Source organism: Neolamprologus brichardi, chromosome 10, assembly GCF_056152115.1.
Source record: "Neolamprologus brichardi isolate AB-2024 chromosome 10, ASM5615211v1, whole genome shotgun sequence".
NCBI classification, from domain to species: domain Eukaryota; kingdom Metazoa; phylum Chordata; class Actinopteri; order Cichliformes; family Cichlidae; genus Neolamprologus; species Neolamprologus brichardi.
The window spans coordinates 9,377,120-9,391,348 of record NC_142113.1 but is presented as its reverse complement, the minus strand read 5'-3'; the positions used below and the strand labels follow the sequence as shown (position 1 = coordinate 9,391,348).

Sequence of the window (14,229 nt, the reverse complement as noted above, 5' to 3'; positions counted from 1 at the left end):
AATAGTGGTGTTGGAGGTATTGTCAAATTAAGAACAAAGAGAAGTACAGTCAGATTTTGATCCACCTGCAATTCCATCTGGAAAGTGACTAATTGGCAACAGATTCATTTTTAGCATGACAATGATCCCAAACACACTTCCAATACAGTAAAAGCATACCTGGATGATTCAAAACAAAACAACTATATAGCTCATTGATTGGCCTTCCCAAAACCGGAACCTCAGTATTTGCCCTGTTGTATATTTCCAATTATGTTTGCACATGTTTAAGTACATTTCTACACTCAATTCCCATTATCCTAGCAACAAATAAAGAAAAGGGTGACTTAAGAGTTTTGACACGCTACTGTATATATTGAAAGTACATCACAATAGTAAGTCACTCAATGCAACAAAAACAGGGCAGTTGGACTACATTGCACTTCTTATAAGAAATAACACCTTGATCGGTGTTTATAATAAAGAGCTTCTCGTCATAGAATGTTTTTCAGAAGGCAACGAAAACAAGTGTGCTTTTGTGTTTTTGCTTTGGAAAAACGACAGTTCTCAAACTATCACTACACGCGACCAGGAAAAAAAAGCATCGTGAATGTTTGATAAAAACGCATGCTGAGAGAGCAGGAGGAAGAAATCGGCTGTTTTGACCCTGGTGGCTTTTCACAGTTAAGGTTACTTGTTTCCTTCGCCTTATCTGGCAACCCTGACCAAACTGCGACAGCGCCAATGGCAGCAAAACATAACTGTTACAGGCGAGGAGGATGACAGCAACAAGGTGAGATGAGCATCGTTTGAATTCAGCGATGGCGGTGATATACGTGCAGAATATGTAAGGCATCGTAACGTATTGGTTTTGTTTTAGTTACATCTGAAATGTTAAATGAGCGTCAACTTTAGCTTAAGTTACTATAGTATTCCGGCAAAAATGTTAGCACACGCTCAGCAACTGAAGCTAACTCACGTTAGCATATTAGCCTGTGATGCCTCTGAGATGGCTTTATGTTAGCTCAGTCGCGTTACCTAGCGTTGCTACCGTTAACCAAATAAGAGACCTGGCTTCATTGACAAGGTTGTTGGTTAACTTGTAGCTTGCAATAGGGGTTTTCGGCCGTTCTCAAGCCATTGACGAATAGGACAAACCCTGTCAAGCTGTTGTTTTTATGTAGCGAAAATGTTGACTCCAGTTGTCTGAGTAGACTGCCTTGCTAGCGTATGCTAACCACAGTCCGGGGCCTAAGGGTGTCAAAGCAGTTCTCTTGAATCAAACTGACTTTCAAAGACGACGTCTTGTGCAGTGGTCATGTTACAGCGCTATTGTAAAGAATGCGTTGTAAGTACAAACTGTCTTATAATGACATGTTGTTTAACCTTCCTTTCATCCCTCTGAACTCATGATGCTGTTGCTAAAGATATCAAGCACTTGAGGTTTTTGTATTGACGTGTCAGCTTGTTAGCAGAATCATTGCAATAACACAGCCCACCAAAGTTCATTTAGCAGTTCAGGAGGGTCACTAGGATTCATGTTCCATTTTAACCTTAGTTACAAGTCATGTAGTTTGTTTCCTGTAGAGGCAAAAACTTGCTCAATCTGAAAATGGACTTCAGTCATCACATGTAATTTTGTCTGCTGTCTCTGTCCAACTTAATGTGTGTTTGTGTTTGGATGCGTTCATGAAACACAGGATTAAATAGAGGAGTCTGTAAAATTCTGTAAAAGTCTGATTTGGCGCTATATAAATAAAATTGAATTGAATTGAATTGTAAAAAAAACATTTAAAAAACAGCTAAACTGGTTAAGAAAAAATTCTGTCAGCAGACCAAAGTTGGTTGGACCTTAAGTGGTTAATAATATACAAAATTTAACTTGCTGGGAAGAGGGATCATGCCTTAAAGACCTAAACATATTTTCATGATTTATACTTTTGTTTGTATCACTATAATTTGTTATAATTCAGTTTTGTTTAATGATTGCACAAAGCAGAAACACCCTTGTGTCTTTAAGCACAGCAATCTATAAATAACAATGATACTTGGAAGAAACACCTTCCTTCCTGCTTACCATGGATTATAACTGCAACTGTAAGTGACAGGAATCCACTAAGATAACTGCTGAAAACTTGATGAAAGTTGATGATTAGGCCATATGATGAAGAAATTAACATTTTAAAATTTAATTTAAAGTTTGTTTTGTTGTATTTTTCCTTCTTTTTTTGCAGTGAAAACTGCTGTTAGAGCTTGTGGAAATATAGTGCCAACCAGCATTAATTCTTCCTGTTATACATCAGATGTCTGAAACACTGATCAGGGTCAATGAGGAAATGACATTTTATCTTTCTTCACTGGTTTCCCTGGATGACATTTTATTTCCTTCTTATATTGAATCATATCCAAGTTAAAAAAAAAAAATCTAAATGAAGTTATTTCCAATACAGTTCCAGATCATTGTTACGCAACCTTATGCTAGTACAAATAATATGCACATGTTGTCTTCTTGTCTTCTATTGACTTTTTGATACTTTAATTGGTGAGCCACAGATGTAGAGCATCTTCCTATTCCAGTTTTGGGGTGATGGAGTATGTTTACACAGAGTACTGGAAACTGGCCGTGCTGATTATGTATTTACATTTTGTGTTTAGCAAAACCACAAAATATGAGAACAAGGATTGAAAGATGTAATGTTTTCTTAGTTCTATGTAAAGTAATGGAAAAGTGTACCAAAGTAACAATTTTAAATTTATTTTCTTTATCACACTGGTGATTTAGCTGGTGGTTTAAGGTGTCAGCCTTGATTTCAAGATGTATAACAACACAAGCATTAAATGTAACACCAGCTTGCTGTGTACTGCAGTTTATTCCTGGTTTGTTCTGGATACTAATGTTGGGTCAGCTTCATGAAAGATGGCTTCACGGGCCTGCCTCACTTGTTGCTATGAAACAGATCTGCATGAGCCTGTGTGTGTGCAGGGATAGTCTGGAGGTCTTGCTGAGACTAAGCCTGTGAATCTGGAGGTGGAAGGGAAAGGATTGAAAGAGCTCTAGCTCTTTTTAAACACGTATTCATGTGCTCATAAAATGTTGTAAATGACAGTGGGTTGTGTGAGCCTTTGTACTGTGTCTGCCACTAATCCTAGAAGTTCCACAACAGTGCCTCATCGCCCTCTCCTTCGTCCTTCTTTCAGCTGCGTGCTTAGATATTCAAACCATGGTTTGTTCTCTGTCCTTACACAAGTAGTGATGAGGAATGAGACTAGGCTCTATTGATGCAGTAAGCCTACACAAAACACTGACATCACAAGGTATGCTTGTTTAGCCATAGATTGACCTTCAAAGTGGCTCCCATGAATGTCAGTGCCTGTGCAGTGTTTTGCCAATACAGTGACGGAGTATTAATACATGAGCCAGTGCTTAGAGTCAGACAAATGATTCAGTCAATTTTCACAATGCCAAGACTGGCTTTTCCTTTTATAATGCTCACCCCAAACAAAGGTCTAAATGTCAGTTTTAAAATTTTTAAATCACTGCTTCATGAGTTTTGATGTAGAGTTGTATCGCAGCTGTGGTGTTCTGCATTTACTGGCTGCGTGAAGAGAGATGATGAGCTGTGTTTGTGTTAGTCGTGACTGGTAAAAAGGAGTTAGCTGATGACAAGGCTGTGTTGCTAAGCAACTCACATCATGGGCTGTGCCTCTTGAAGCTCGAAGCTGGCTGTACTGTCTCTGCAAGACTGGGGGGAAAGTGTAGTATTGTGTGTGTGTGTTCAGTAGAGTGCTTACCATGGACTTTATTTGATTATCAATATACATGTGTAAAAACAATGTGCACTCTGAGCCGTTGGCAGCGTGTTGTGGTTTAGACTCCGAGCACCCCAAAATCCCCGCAGTGCTTTACCATAAAACAGCTTTGCTCCCTGTGGAATTCTCCTCAATTCAGATTGATTGTCAGGGGATTAGTGGTGCAGGCTTACACTGTTCAGCCCACACTTTGTCTCAGGTTATGTTAACTCGTGTACTTACACCCCATGTATGTCTGGCTTCAATGTTGCTATGAAGTTAAAATATGGTGTTTATTTTAAATACCTGTGTGATTTGTATGTTGTTGTTTTGTTTTTTGTTTTTTTGGGGGGGGGGGGGGGGGGGGGGGCAGTTTTTTTTTTTTTTTTTTTTACCAGAATGCTGTGATTTTCATTTTAAAACCAGAAAACTAGAAGGACTATGCACTAGGCAAGAGATCAGTGACACTTTAATGTTTGTATCTTTGGCTTTTGTTTGTCCAAAAATTGAGATTGTTGTATCTGTATGCTACATGAAAATAAGCAAAGAAATATACACAAATCTGTTTAGGTTTATTGGTAATTTTAGTTTATAAATGCAACACCTTGCCAGGTGCTTTGCTGTAGTTTGTAATTACTGCTTAAGATACATAATTGGTTGTCAGATTTTTATGAATTAGTGGTCTGTATGTGTGACATGTTACTTTTCATTTAAAATGCAATAAAGCATAGTTTTGTAGTTATAATTTTATAGTCAAGTATAGTTTGGGGATATTGCAAGTGAAAATAAAATGATTTTTTTTTTTTGTTGGAGGGAAGTAGGAAAAGTTCAGTATGTTCCTCCATATGTCAATGAGTAACCATGCCTGACGGCTACCAAAAACAAGCGCTGCTTTAACTCTTTCACCCCATAAAGATGATATATGAAGATCTCCCCAGTACACTTAGTGTGATCTCTGACTTCATCATTAAATTCTGATACTGAGTCATTTTGTTCTATAAGCAGGCCTGAAATGTGACAGAAAGGGCTTCAAGGGTTACTCCTAGTAGGCTTTGAAAGGGTAAAGAGTAAAAACATTGCAGTTGTGGACCCCAGCATCATAATTAAGGGGAAAACCCACCCATGGCAGTTATTTGCTAATTACGAATCCAGTGTCTCATGTAGCAGTGTCAGGCAGACCAGTCAGCATGTGTGATTATTGTGCTCCATTTGCCTGAATAATTCAGTCACTTACTGCAGATGCTATTGTTTCTTGCTGCTGGAGAACTTACTGGTCTACCACAAGTAGGGGCAGAAGACTGGGACTCAAAAGTGTTTTCCCAGGTTTTATTGGAATTTGTTAGAAGACGTAATTATAGACTAATTTGATATATATTTCTGAGTTTAGTATTCTTAGTGTTTTCTATTAAATAATCTCAAGTACTTACTTTACCTTTCAACATTACCTTTACTATGTATAAAAGAAAGCTGGGAGCACCTACTGTACTTACAACTGAAAATCTGTCATCCCTTCTAAGTTAGTATTACGCTGGACCATCCTGGAACCAAAAGCAAATATCTGATATGGGACCCTCCTAATCTGCCATGCAATCCAGTGGTCCTGTTTCCATACCACAGATTGTACTAAAGATTGACATCACTCATTGGTTTACAAACTCCTGTTCTGAAGCCCTGAAATGGGCATTTTCATATGAGCACAGTCGCTTTGAGGCACTTATAGTGTAAGGTAAAGACCTTACAATAATAAAGATAAAACCCAACAATCAAACAACCCTCTTTGACCAAGCACTTGGCAACAGCGGGAAGGAAAACTCCCTTTTAACAACTCATGATTTCTATTTATAAATTGTCACAAACAACAGAAATGCATATATATTCGTCAAATAAGATATAATAACCTTGTCTTCAAATGTGGACCAGCCATAGTTGCCACACAAAAACCCCCATTTTAGGAAAGGAGGGGCCAAACTTACTATATCGTTGTTAGATTCATTCTGGTATCTTCCCTCAGTGTCTTTTTTTGGTCTAACTTCAGATTAGGTGCTCAGGAAAAAAAATGATTGATGAAAGAGACATATTGACTCTTATTTTTGTTGCTTTCTTGCAGGATTACATAATTTGATTTTACCTGCTCACACAGTAGAGGCCATAACCCTTTGGCCTGGAGGAGAAGCCTGCAGTGCTAAAAGTCCATCCCTTAGCATGGTTAGCTGGTTGTGGTGGAGGTGAGGAAGCATGGAGTGGAAATTTGGGGTGTCAAGACAAACGTGATGACAGCATGGTCCATGGTGGAGAAGCTCAAAATGGAAAAACGCCCGTGCAGGGAGGAGAACATTGACTCAAGCGAGGCGCAGCATGCCACTGACGAGTCTGAGGATGGAAGCAGCTCAGATAGCGAATCGGAAGAGCAGCAACATCGGAGGGTTCAGGTGAACAGCAGTAGCTGTAAGAGAAGGGAGCCACTGGCTGTAACAAAACCCCACCGACAGCTCTGTCGCTCCCCATGCCTTGATCGGCCCAGTTTTTCCCAGAGTAGCACTGTGCAAGACTTTCGTGAGGATGAGACCAACTCAGTACCAGGGGCTAAGCCCGCCAGTGAGCGAGAGTACCAGACTAAGATGGAATTTGCTTTGAAGTTGGGCTATTCAGGAGAGCAGGTTGAAACTGTGCTCCACAAGTTAGGGTCTGCTGCGCTTATTAACGATGTTCTTGCCGAGTTAGTACGGCTCGGAAACAAAGCAGAGCCTGAAAACCAGTCTTGCAGCAGCAGTACAGCCACGTCAATATCACGCCCCCCCTGTGTTAAAGAGACTGTTAGTCCCGAAGTGTCAGTGGAAGAGGAATCTGTGGATAGTTTTGATAACCTCAGGCCTATCGTCATCGATGGCTCAAATGTGGCAATGAGGTGAGGGACACAGAGACTTAGACTCACATTGAACTGGTCTGTGCTCTGTGCAGAATAAACTTATTGTCCTGAAGTATTTTCCTTTAATAGTCAGCTGTTCCATGAAGTTAACTAAACCTAATACTGTTCTGTTTTGATAGCCACGGGAACAAAGAGGTGTTCTCTTGTCGTGGCATCCAGCTTGCTGTTGAATGGTTTCTGGAGAAAGGACACAAAGACATCACTGTGTTTGTTCCAGCCTGGAGAAAGGAGCAGTCAAGACCCGATGCCCTCATCGCAGGTGACTGTGCATTCACCTTACATCATAACACTGGTGCTATTTAAAGAGCAGCCTTTTAACTTGCACCTGTTTATTATAATAAACTGTTACCAAACTGATACACATAAACTCACTCAGTATTCCTCTTTCAGATCAAGAAATCTTACGCAAGCTGGAGAAAGAGAAGATCTTGGTTTTCACCCCGTCTCGGAGAGTTCAAGGCAGGAGAGTGGTGTGCTATGATGATCGCTTCATAGTGAAGCTGGCTTATGATTCTGATGGAATTATTGTGTCAAATGACAACTACAGAGACTTGCAAAATGAGAAGCCAGAATGGAAGAAATTTATAGAAGAGCGACTCCTAATGTACTCATTTGTCAATGACAAGTAAGAAACTGTTACTGTCATTTTATGGCATAGCTATACTATGTAAAATGCTTTCATGAATACCACTTTACACTATACAAATAAAGTGTCTTTTAGAAACGTGTCGGGGTTGTTTTATGTAAATAAATCAACAAAATAAACACTATATATGTTGCATGAACTGTTGCATTTTTATATTGTGATCTATAGTAGACAATAGGAGTTTTTGAATTCTATTCTGTGGTAGACAGTTTTGCATTTAATAATAAATATTTTTGCTATTAGGTTTATGCCACCTGATGATCCATTGGGAAGACATGGACCAAGTTTAGAAAATTTCCTGCGCAAACGCCCCGTTGTTCCAGAGCACAAAAAACAACCTTGCCCCTATGGTAGGTTCTTTCTTCAAAATACTGCTAATCTGTCTGGATATTCAATGTGTTTGATTTTCTTAACTTAATCTTCCATTTCTTTGTACAAGGGAAAAAATGCACATATGGACACAAGTGCAAGTACTATCACCCAGAGCGTGTCAACCAGCCACAGCGCTCCGTGGCTGATGAACTACGGGCTTTTGCCAAATTGTCTGCAGTGAAAACTATGAGTGAAGGGGCTTTAGCTAAATGTGGGACTGGTCCAGCAACAGTAAAGGGGGACAGCAACTCTGAGGCCAAACGCGTGGCACCCAAACGTCAGTCTGACCCCAGCATTCGTTCAGTGGCCTGCGAACCTCCAGAGGCACTGTCCGCCATTAGGAAGTCTGAGACAAATTCAGTGCCTTCCCTCGTGTCTGCTCTCAGTGTTCCCACAATGCAGCCAGCCAAGAGTCACGCAGCTGGTGCCTTGAACACACGATCAGCCAGCAGCCCAGTGCCAGGTTCTTTGCAGTTCTCTCACAGTTCTCTGGAGCACATGTCTAGTGTACAGTACCCTCCTATTTTAGTTACTAATAGTCATGGCGCCTCTGTAACATATAGTGAACAGTTCCCAAAGTATGACTCAGTTAGTGACCATGGCTATTATTCACTGCACAGTGATTTTTCAAATATGAGCATGAGCAGCATGCATAATGTTGACAGTTTCTGTAGCATGGAGCACGAGCATGTGTATCAGAGAAACCCCAGCCACTGCCCTGAATCCTGCCTCAGCCATTCAAACAGTGACTCGTTCTCGTCTTATGGGGACCTGTACCCAAGCTCTGTGGACAGTAGCTTAGAGGAGAGTATGAAGGGGCAGCAGCAGTCTCCCGCACAGACTAGGATGCAAGCATTCTCCCACGGGTTTCGTCATGAAGCGCTGACTAGGGTACAGAGTTACGGACCAGAGGAACCCAAGCAAGGCCTACGTAAGCAGGCTGGGCCTCATCTAGCACCACATATCCAGCATGTTGCAGTGGGAGCCAGGTCCAGCTGTCCTGGAGATTATCCCCTAACTCAGAATGTTCTCCCACCTTTGTCCTCACAACCCACACGCTCGCTAGGTATGACTCGTATGGACAGCATATCGGATTCGAGGCTATATGATAGCAACCCAATGAGACAGAGGCGACCTCCACTGTGCCGTGAGCAGCATGCAAGCTGGGACCCTCTCCCTTGTGGTAATGAGTCCTATGAATATCATTCATATCCACTGAGTAACAGCTTGATGCCATGTTGTGAGCGGGTGATGGTCCGCAGCATGCCAGACAAAATGGAACAAATCTGGAACTCGCCATGGGAGGCCCCATCTGGAGCTGAACACCAAGAGCGGTATGCTATCCCAGACCACCAGTATCAAACATACAGGAACCTTTGTAACATCTTTCCTGCTTACATAGTCCACGCTGTAATGGAGAAGAACCCTCATTTGACAGACCCGCAACAACTTGCCGCTGTCATTGTTACAAAACTGAGGTCATGCCACTGAACAGTTAATTGTATGAAGCCTTCAAAATGGATTTAACACGAGAAATGAGGATTTCTTTGAAAAGATAGGCACATGTTAAATGTTGCTCCATGTGCAACGTCTGCCCTCAGGAGTTAGTTGTTTTTAAATGTTTCTGGTAGGATAGAGGACATTTTTGTATGAAGTGGGGTGTAGCTGATACAAGCCAACACCTTATTAGAAATCTGGTTCATAACGTATTCATACTACCTGAGCAGGAACAGGGAAGCAGCATCTGTTTAACATGAAAGGTAATTCCTGTATTGTCGTTAACCTTTGGCAGTACTGTACGGTGTCCCTTAATGTGGAACATAATACTGCTGTATTTAAATGATGTTACATGTTGTACAAAGTTGTAGAGGCTGAAAACAATATGAAATATTCAATCCATTTTGTAAAATATATAAATAAAGTAATGTGTGAAATAAAGTAAAATAAGAAATAATGAAATCTAAACTCATTATATGTATTTACATATACAGATGACACCACCTGTCACCTTTTAATCAGCGTTCTCTTGTTAGCTGTAAAAGTCATTAAAAATGAACTCCTTGAAACACACAACACAGATAAAGAACTTTTAGATTTCCTTTTACTATAAGGCTGCAAAGGCCACTTAGCTAACAAGCTAACATTCTAGGTAGGTTGTAAGCACAGAAGACAGTTTATTATAGGAATTAAAATTGGCTGATTAATTCAGAGAGCAATCTTTTAAAGACCAAAAAAACACTAAAAGCCATCATTTATTTCTTCATTTCAAATCAACAGCTTGATATTGGCACTTGTGAGCTAATCGACAAGCTTGCTAGCTAGTTAGCATTAGTTGGCAAACACAGTAACAAAACTAAGGAAGTTTATTTACTTCTTTATTTGATATCGCCAGCAAGAGTGGTATTTAAAATATGTATCTGTATTGAGATGAAGTCATAAAAATACTAATTGGACTGTTGAAATATTACTTTAAACTTGATTTTAACCATCAAACAGTTCCAGAAGTTACTGGTTTATTCATGTATTTTACAGAGGTGAACATGTTTATTTCATTTAGAATTGTATTGCTGGGTTCTGTTTGGAGATGGCTTACCATCATAATTTAAGACTAAACTGAACCCTAATGTAATTGTAATTAATTTCTGTAATATTGAATGTGCGTATCAGTGTGAACAATTGAATGAAAGTAAACGAGTTAGGTAAATATCAGCACGGGAAATAATTACATGGTCCTATCTCCCACATTTTTATGAAGATCCTGTTCAGGTGCTTTGAATGCGTTATGAAAGGCCTTTAAAGTGTTTCTGATGCAGTGGAACTATAAGTAACCATGCAGTCTGCCTCTGCTGTAAATAATATTTATGATATGTTTTCTTTTGTTTGTTTGTTTGGGGTTGTTTTGGGGGGGGAGTTATTTTGAAGATGAGTAAGAGGGAGGTAGGTATATACCTCACAGCATGAACTATGACATTTTATGGCCTTATATCTGAGTGACCTCACACTTATTCATTGTCCAATTGGTTTCGGTGAACGTCTTTGTCATTGAAGCCTCATAATTTCAAATGTAAAGCACTATCTCAGTATCTAAAGAGATATATTTTCTCAGCCTCACTTAACAAAGCTACTATTTTGGTAGAATTTGACAGTGCACAAAGCAAGCCAAAAAAATTATTTGACTTGTATATATGTGCGCATGTACATATGATCACAGAAAAGCCATTATTTCAAAGTCATTTATAAGCTGCTAAATAATGCCAAAAAAATAATTTATATAGTGTCAGTATTCAAAATAATTTTAGTTCACAGGATCAATTGGATTATAGTATAAAAAGAGCATATGTGTTTGGATAATTTATATAGTGTACTGTATAGTTCGCTGTCTGATTTTATTGGATGCTACATCCAGGACTTTCCTCTTTATAAAATTGTCAAATCTGTTGTGCTAATCCTTTTCAGTGTGAAGTATTCAAAGTATCTTTGTTTCACGCAGTAGTTCTATTGGACTTGTTCAAGTTGCCGCTGGAGCAGTTTGTTTTCAGGTGCAAGTCAATTTATTTTCTAACTACTTTTACATGCACCTTGATAGTGTGATCATTTGAGCTTTAGTCAGTTACCTAATTATGATTCATAAAAAAAACAAAAAAAAACTGTTGTCTTCACTTTAAGTCATCAAGTGCTAATGTGCATGACACACCTAAGCCAGGGAAGGTGGTATCACTGTGGCAGTTATCTAGCAAAAATCCAAGATTACTGCATCTAAAGTTATTATATCCAAAGTCTATGGATTTTAATATTAAATGAAGTGGTTTAGTGTATTAAATTGAACAAGTGCATTTCTAACATTAAGAAGGTTTTTAGATGGAAATATGCATGCAGTAAAACATGCTCCCCTATAAAAGAGCACATCTCCTCACATTACATTTAGTTCAGTTGCGCCTGTAAGAAATATTTTCTTGTAGAAAGTAATTTCTTATATAATGTACATGCATTTAAAATATGGCAAAGTTGATTGAAACTGCAGAAAGGAGACATTTTACTTTGTCAATATTCCTGTGCACCTAAATAAGTCATCCAATCTTATGTCATTACCTGACTTCCAGCTTCCTCTCATGTGCATGTAAATGTGGTAAAACTGAGAATTCATTGCTCCTGGCTATGATGTGACTTTAGTAGGGACATTGGAAGTTGTAGAAGTATATTCTTTGAGATGGAAACAGTGTTTACTATCACAGTTAAATGTTTGCACATGGAATTCTGATACCGACTGAAGTTATTTATCAGATAACTCTGAGGATCTGGCTTAAATAGTTAGGCCTGGTAGTAAAATAAATATTCTGATATTTTGTAAAGTATTAGGTTTAAATAACAAAAAATTGAATGAACACATATTAAATACATTTCTGTGAATGCTTGAAAGCATGTTGGAGATGAAATTTTCTGTATGGCTTTTTATAGGAGGCTGGACTGCTAATATACAGATGTACAATACACATGCGTGCAGCTGGTCTCTAAGGATTGTAGAAAGATTTGGCTGTGCCTTGCAGCACACTGCTCTCAGGATGCTTTCACTTTTCTAATTTTAAGTCTTTCCTGCCAAAACCAGCGGTTACTGGCAAAAGTGTACTCTGATCTAGTAGTTATATATAGATATATTTGTGAAATTCCTACATGTAACATGTAGTACCCTAAAGTTAGTTATTTATGGTTGAGACATGAAGATGGCATTGCAAAACTTTGTACTTTTTGTGAATATCCTCTTTATGCACCTTGAGCTTTCAAACAGTGAGCTAACAGGCTGGATTCAGGTGGTGCAACTTCAGAAGGTATTTGTTTTCCATAAGGGTGTCTCTGTAGCCAAAGACAAATGTCGCAATATTAAAAAGTACTCAAAGAAGTTGTTTTCTTGATTTGCTCGTGGTTTTTGTAACAGTAATGCTGATTGGAAAGTGTTGAACCAGGCCTTGAAAAATTTCTGCCCTTATCAAGCCTAAAAATGATGACGTTGGGTACTAAGTTTGGTATCTGACTTCTGATACTAGGCGGTCAGGCCTGGTATTATTCTGCTTCAAACAATACACTTGCAGAAGTTGTACTATGTAAAGCCAGTCCATATAGCAGAACCATGCTCCTAGCGCGTTTAAAGGGAAATGCCACTTATTTTCAGGGTTCAGGAATGGTAACCCCTAGGCCTGCTATTAAAGTGCACAGTGGTTAAAGGCTCATTTGTAAAAGATTCAATTGAGTTTCAACAAACAACAAAAATACATTTGGTGTCAGTTTATAGTTCGTGCCCTTCATTATGTTAATAAATGATTAAAAACGCTATAAATTAATGTTTAGCTTGTATTTTAGAAAATGAAGCGGCACCAGACTATCACAAAGCTATCTATTTGTCATTTATTCAATGGACGTGTTCATAAATTTTTAAACTGAGTGGTATTACTCTTTAACTAGGGCTAATTATGTGAGCCTGACCTTGTCTCCTTGGTGGTGCTTTTAAAGATGCATATATATATATTTCTTTGTAATGTTTAGCTAGAACCGTAATATGTAGACATAAAGAAAAAAAAACTGAATGTGTTTTGCCCAAAATTATTTTTGGGCTTTGCTGACTTTGTTTTTCATGAAAAAAGACGAGGCCACGTTAGGCCAGCTGTCTGTTCATGAGAAGGTGAAACAAACTGCCTAAATGTTTCTTCATGTGAAACAATCAGATTGCAAGGCTGCTGTCAAGGTTGTTTCTGGCATTTGGCTAAAAGTTTGCGTGCCATCCTTTCCCTTTGAAATAACTGAATTGATCTATGCTCCAAAAACTTTTGGAAAACTTTGCAAAAACACTGAAGCGCTGTATGCTACAAGAAACGGCTCTAAATAAAAAACAAAACAACAACAACAAAAATTTGCTTTGTTGCTAATTGTAGCACCAAATTAAGATCAGTAATTTGCCTTTTTCACTTAGAAATATTTAACCTTGTTGAGGTCCATATTCAACATGAACACTGGAATAGTCCATTGGCCATGAGCTAAATTGTGCGTGTACTTAGTAACTGTAATGTAGGATGTAGGCCACAGCATAAATCCACCAAAAAGCAAATGGTCTGGGTTTGTTGTTATGTTTTGTGTTAAATCTGGAAACTTGTTTGGCAATGGACTACTTCCAGGATAAAAATAAAAACTTCATTATTTTTGGTACATTGAAAGTATTTAGCAATCTTTCTTCTTTTTTGTTGTTGTTGTTGTTGTTGCTTTGGATAAATGTTACAGACCATAATGGTGGTTTTTAATTCTCTCCCTTCCTTTCTAAGTGCCGCAAACAGCTAAGTTACAAATGTCTAGAATTGACTTTTGCTTGTTGATACAAATTGTATCTATACCTTGAATGTAACAAAATATGAAATGTATAATATGAAAATAGTTTTGTTTAAATAAAGGGGGAAAAAAAACAATGCCATAATGTTTGTGACACTGTGTGTCACTGGGAGTAGCCCACTGGTATGTACTTATTCTTATACTGGGT

General features: G+C 38.6%; 1 protein-coding gene across 3 annotated transcripts; it reads left to right on the top strand.

The window, feature by feature from the left end:
• Nucleotides 1–527: 527 nt before the first annotated feature.
• Nucleotides 528–14,158, top strand: zc3h12b (zinc finger CCCH-type containing 12B). Of its 3 annotated transcripts, none has more exons than XM_006799526.3 (6): nt 528–772; nt 5,876–6,673; nt 6,814–6,953; nt 7,085–7,319; nt 7,584–7,690; nt 7,780–14,158. In XM_006799526.3, exons 2-6 carry the CDS (start codon nt 6,039–6,041, stop codon nt 9,201–9,203), a joined length of 2,541 nt encoding a protein of 846 aa, XP_006799589.1. In that variant the 5' UTR covers nt 528–772; nt 5,876–6,038; the 3' UTR covers nt 9,204–14,158. The 3 variants fall into 3 exon arrangements, with proteins under 3 accessions (XP_006799589.1, XP_006799590.1, XP_006799591.1); XM_006799527.2 differs by lacking the exon at nt 528–772 and adding an exon at nt 775–826; XM_006799528.3 differs by lacking the exon at nt 528–772 and adding an exon at nt 993–1,327.
• Nucleotides 14,159–14,229: the final 71 nt, after the last annotated feature.

Excerpts from the sequence above, each read along its gene's own strand:
- zc3h12b (XM_006799526.3), top strand. The coding sequence starts at position 6,039 with ATGACAGCATGGTCCATGGTGGAGAAGCTCAAAATGGAAAAACGCCCG. Across the intron at positions 6,954-7,084 it reads ACCCGATGCCCTCATCGCAG|ATCAAGAAATCTTACGCAAG; the intron begins GTGACTGTGCAT and ends TTCCTCTTTCAG. Across the intron at positions 7,691-7,779 it reads AAAACAACCTTGCCCCTATG|GGAAAAAATGCACATATGGA; the intron begins GTAGGTTCTTTC and ends TCTTTGTACAAG.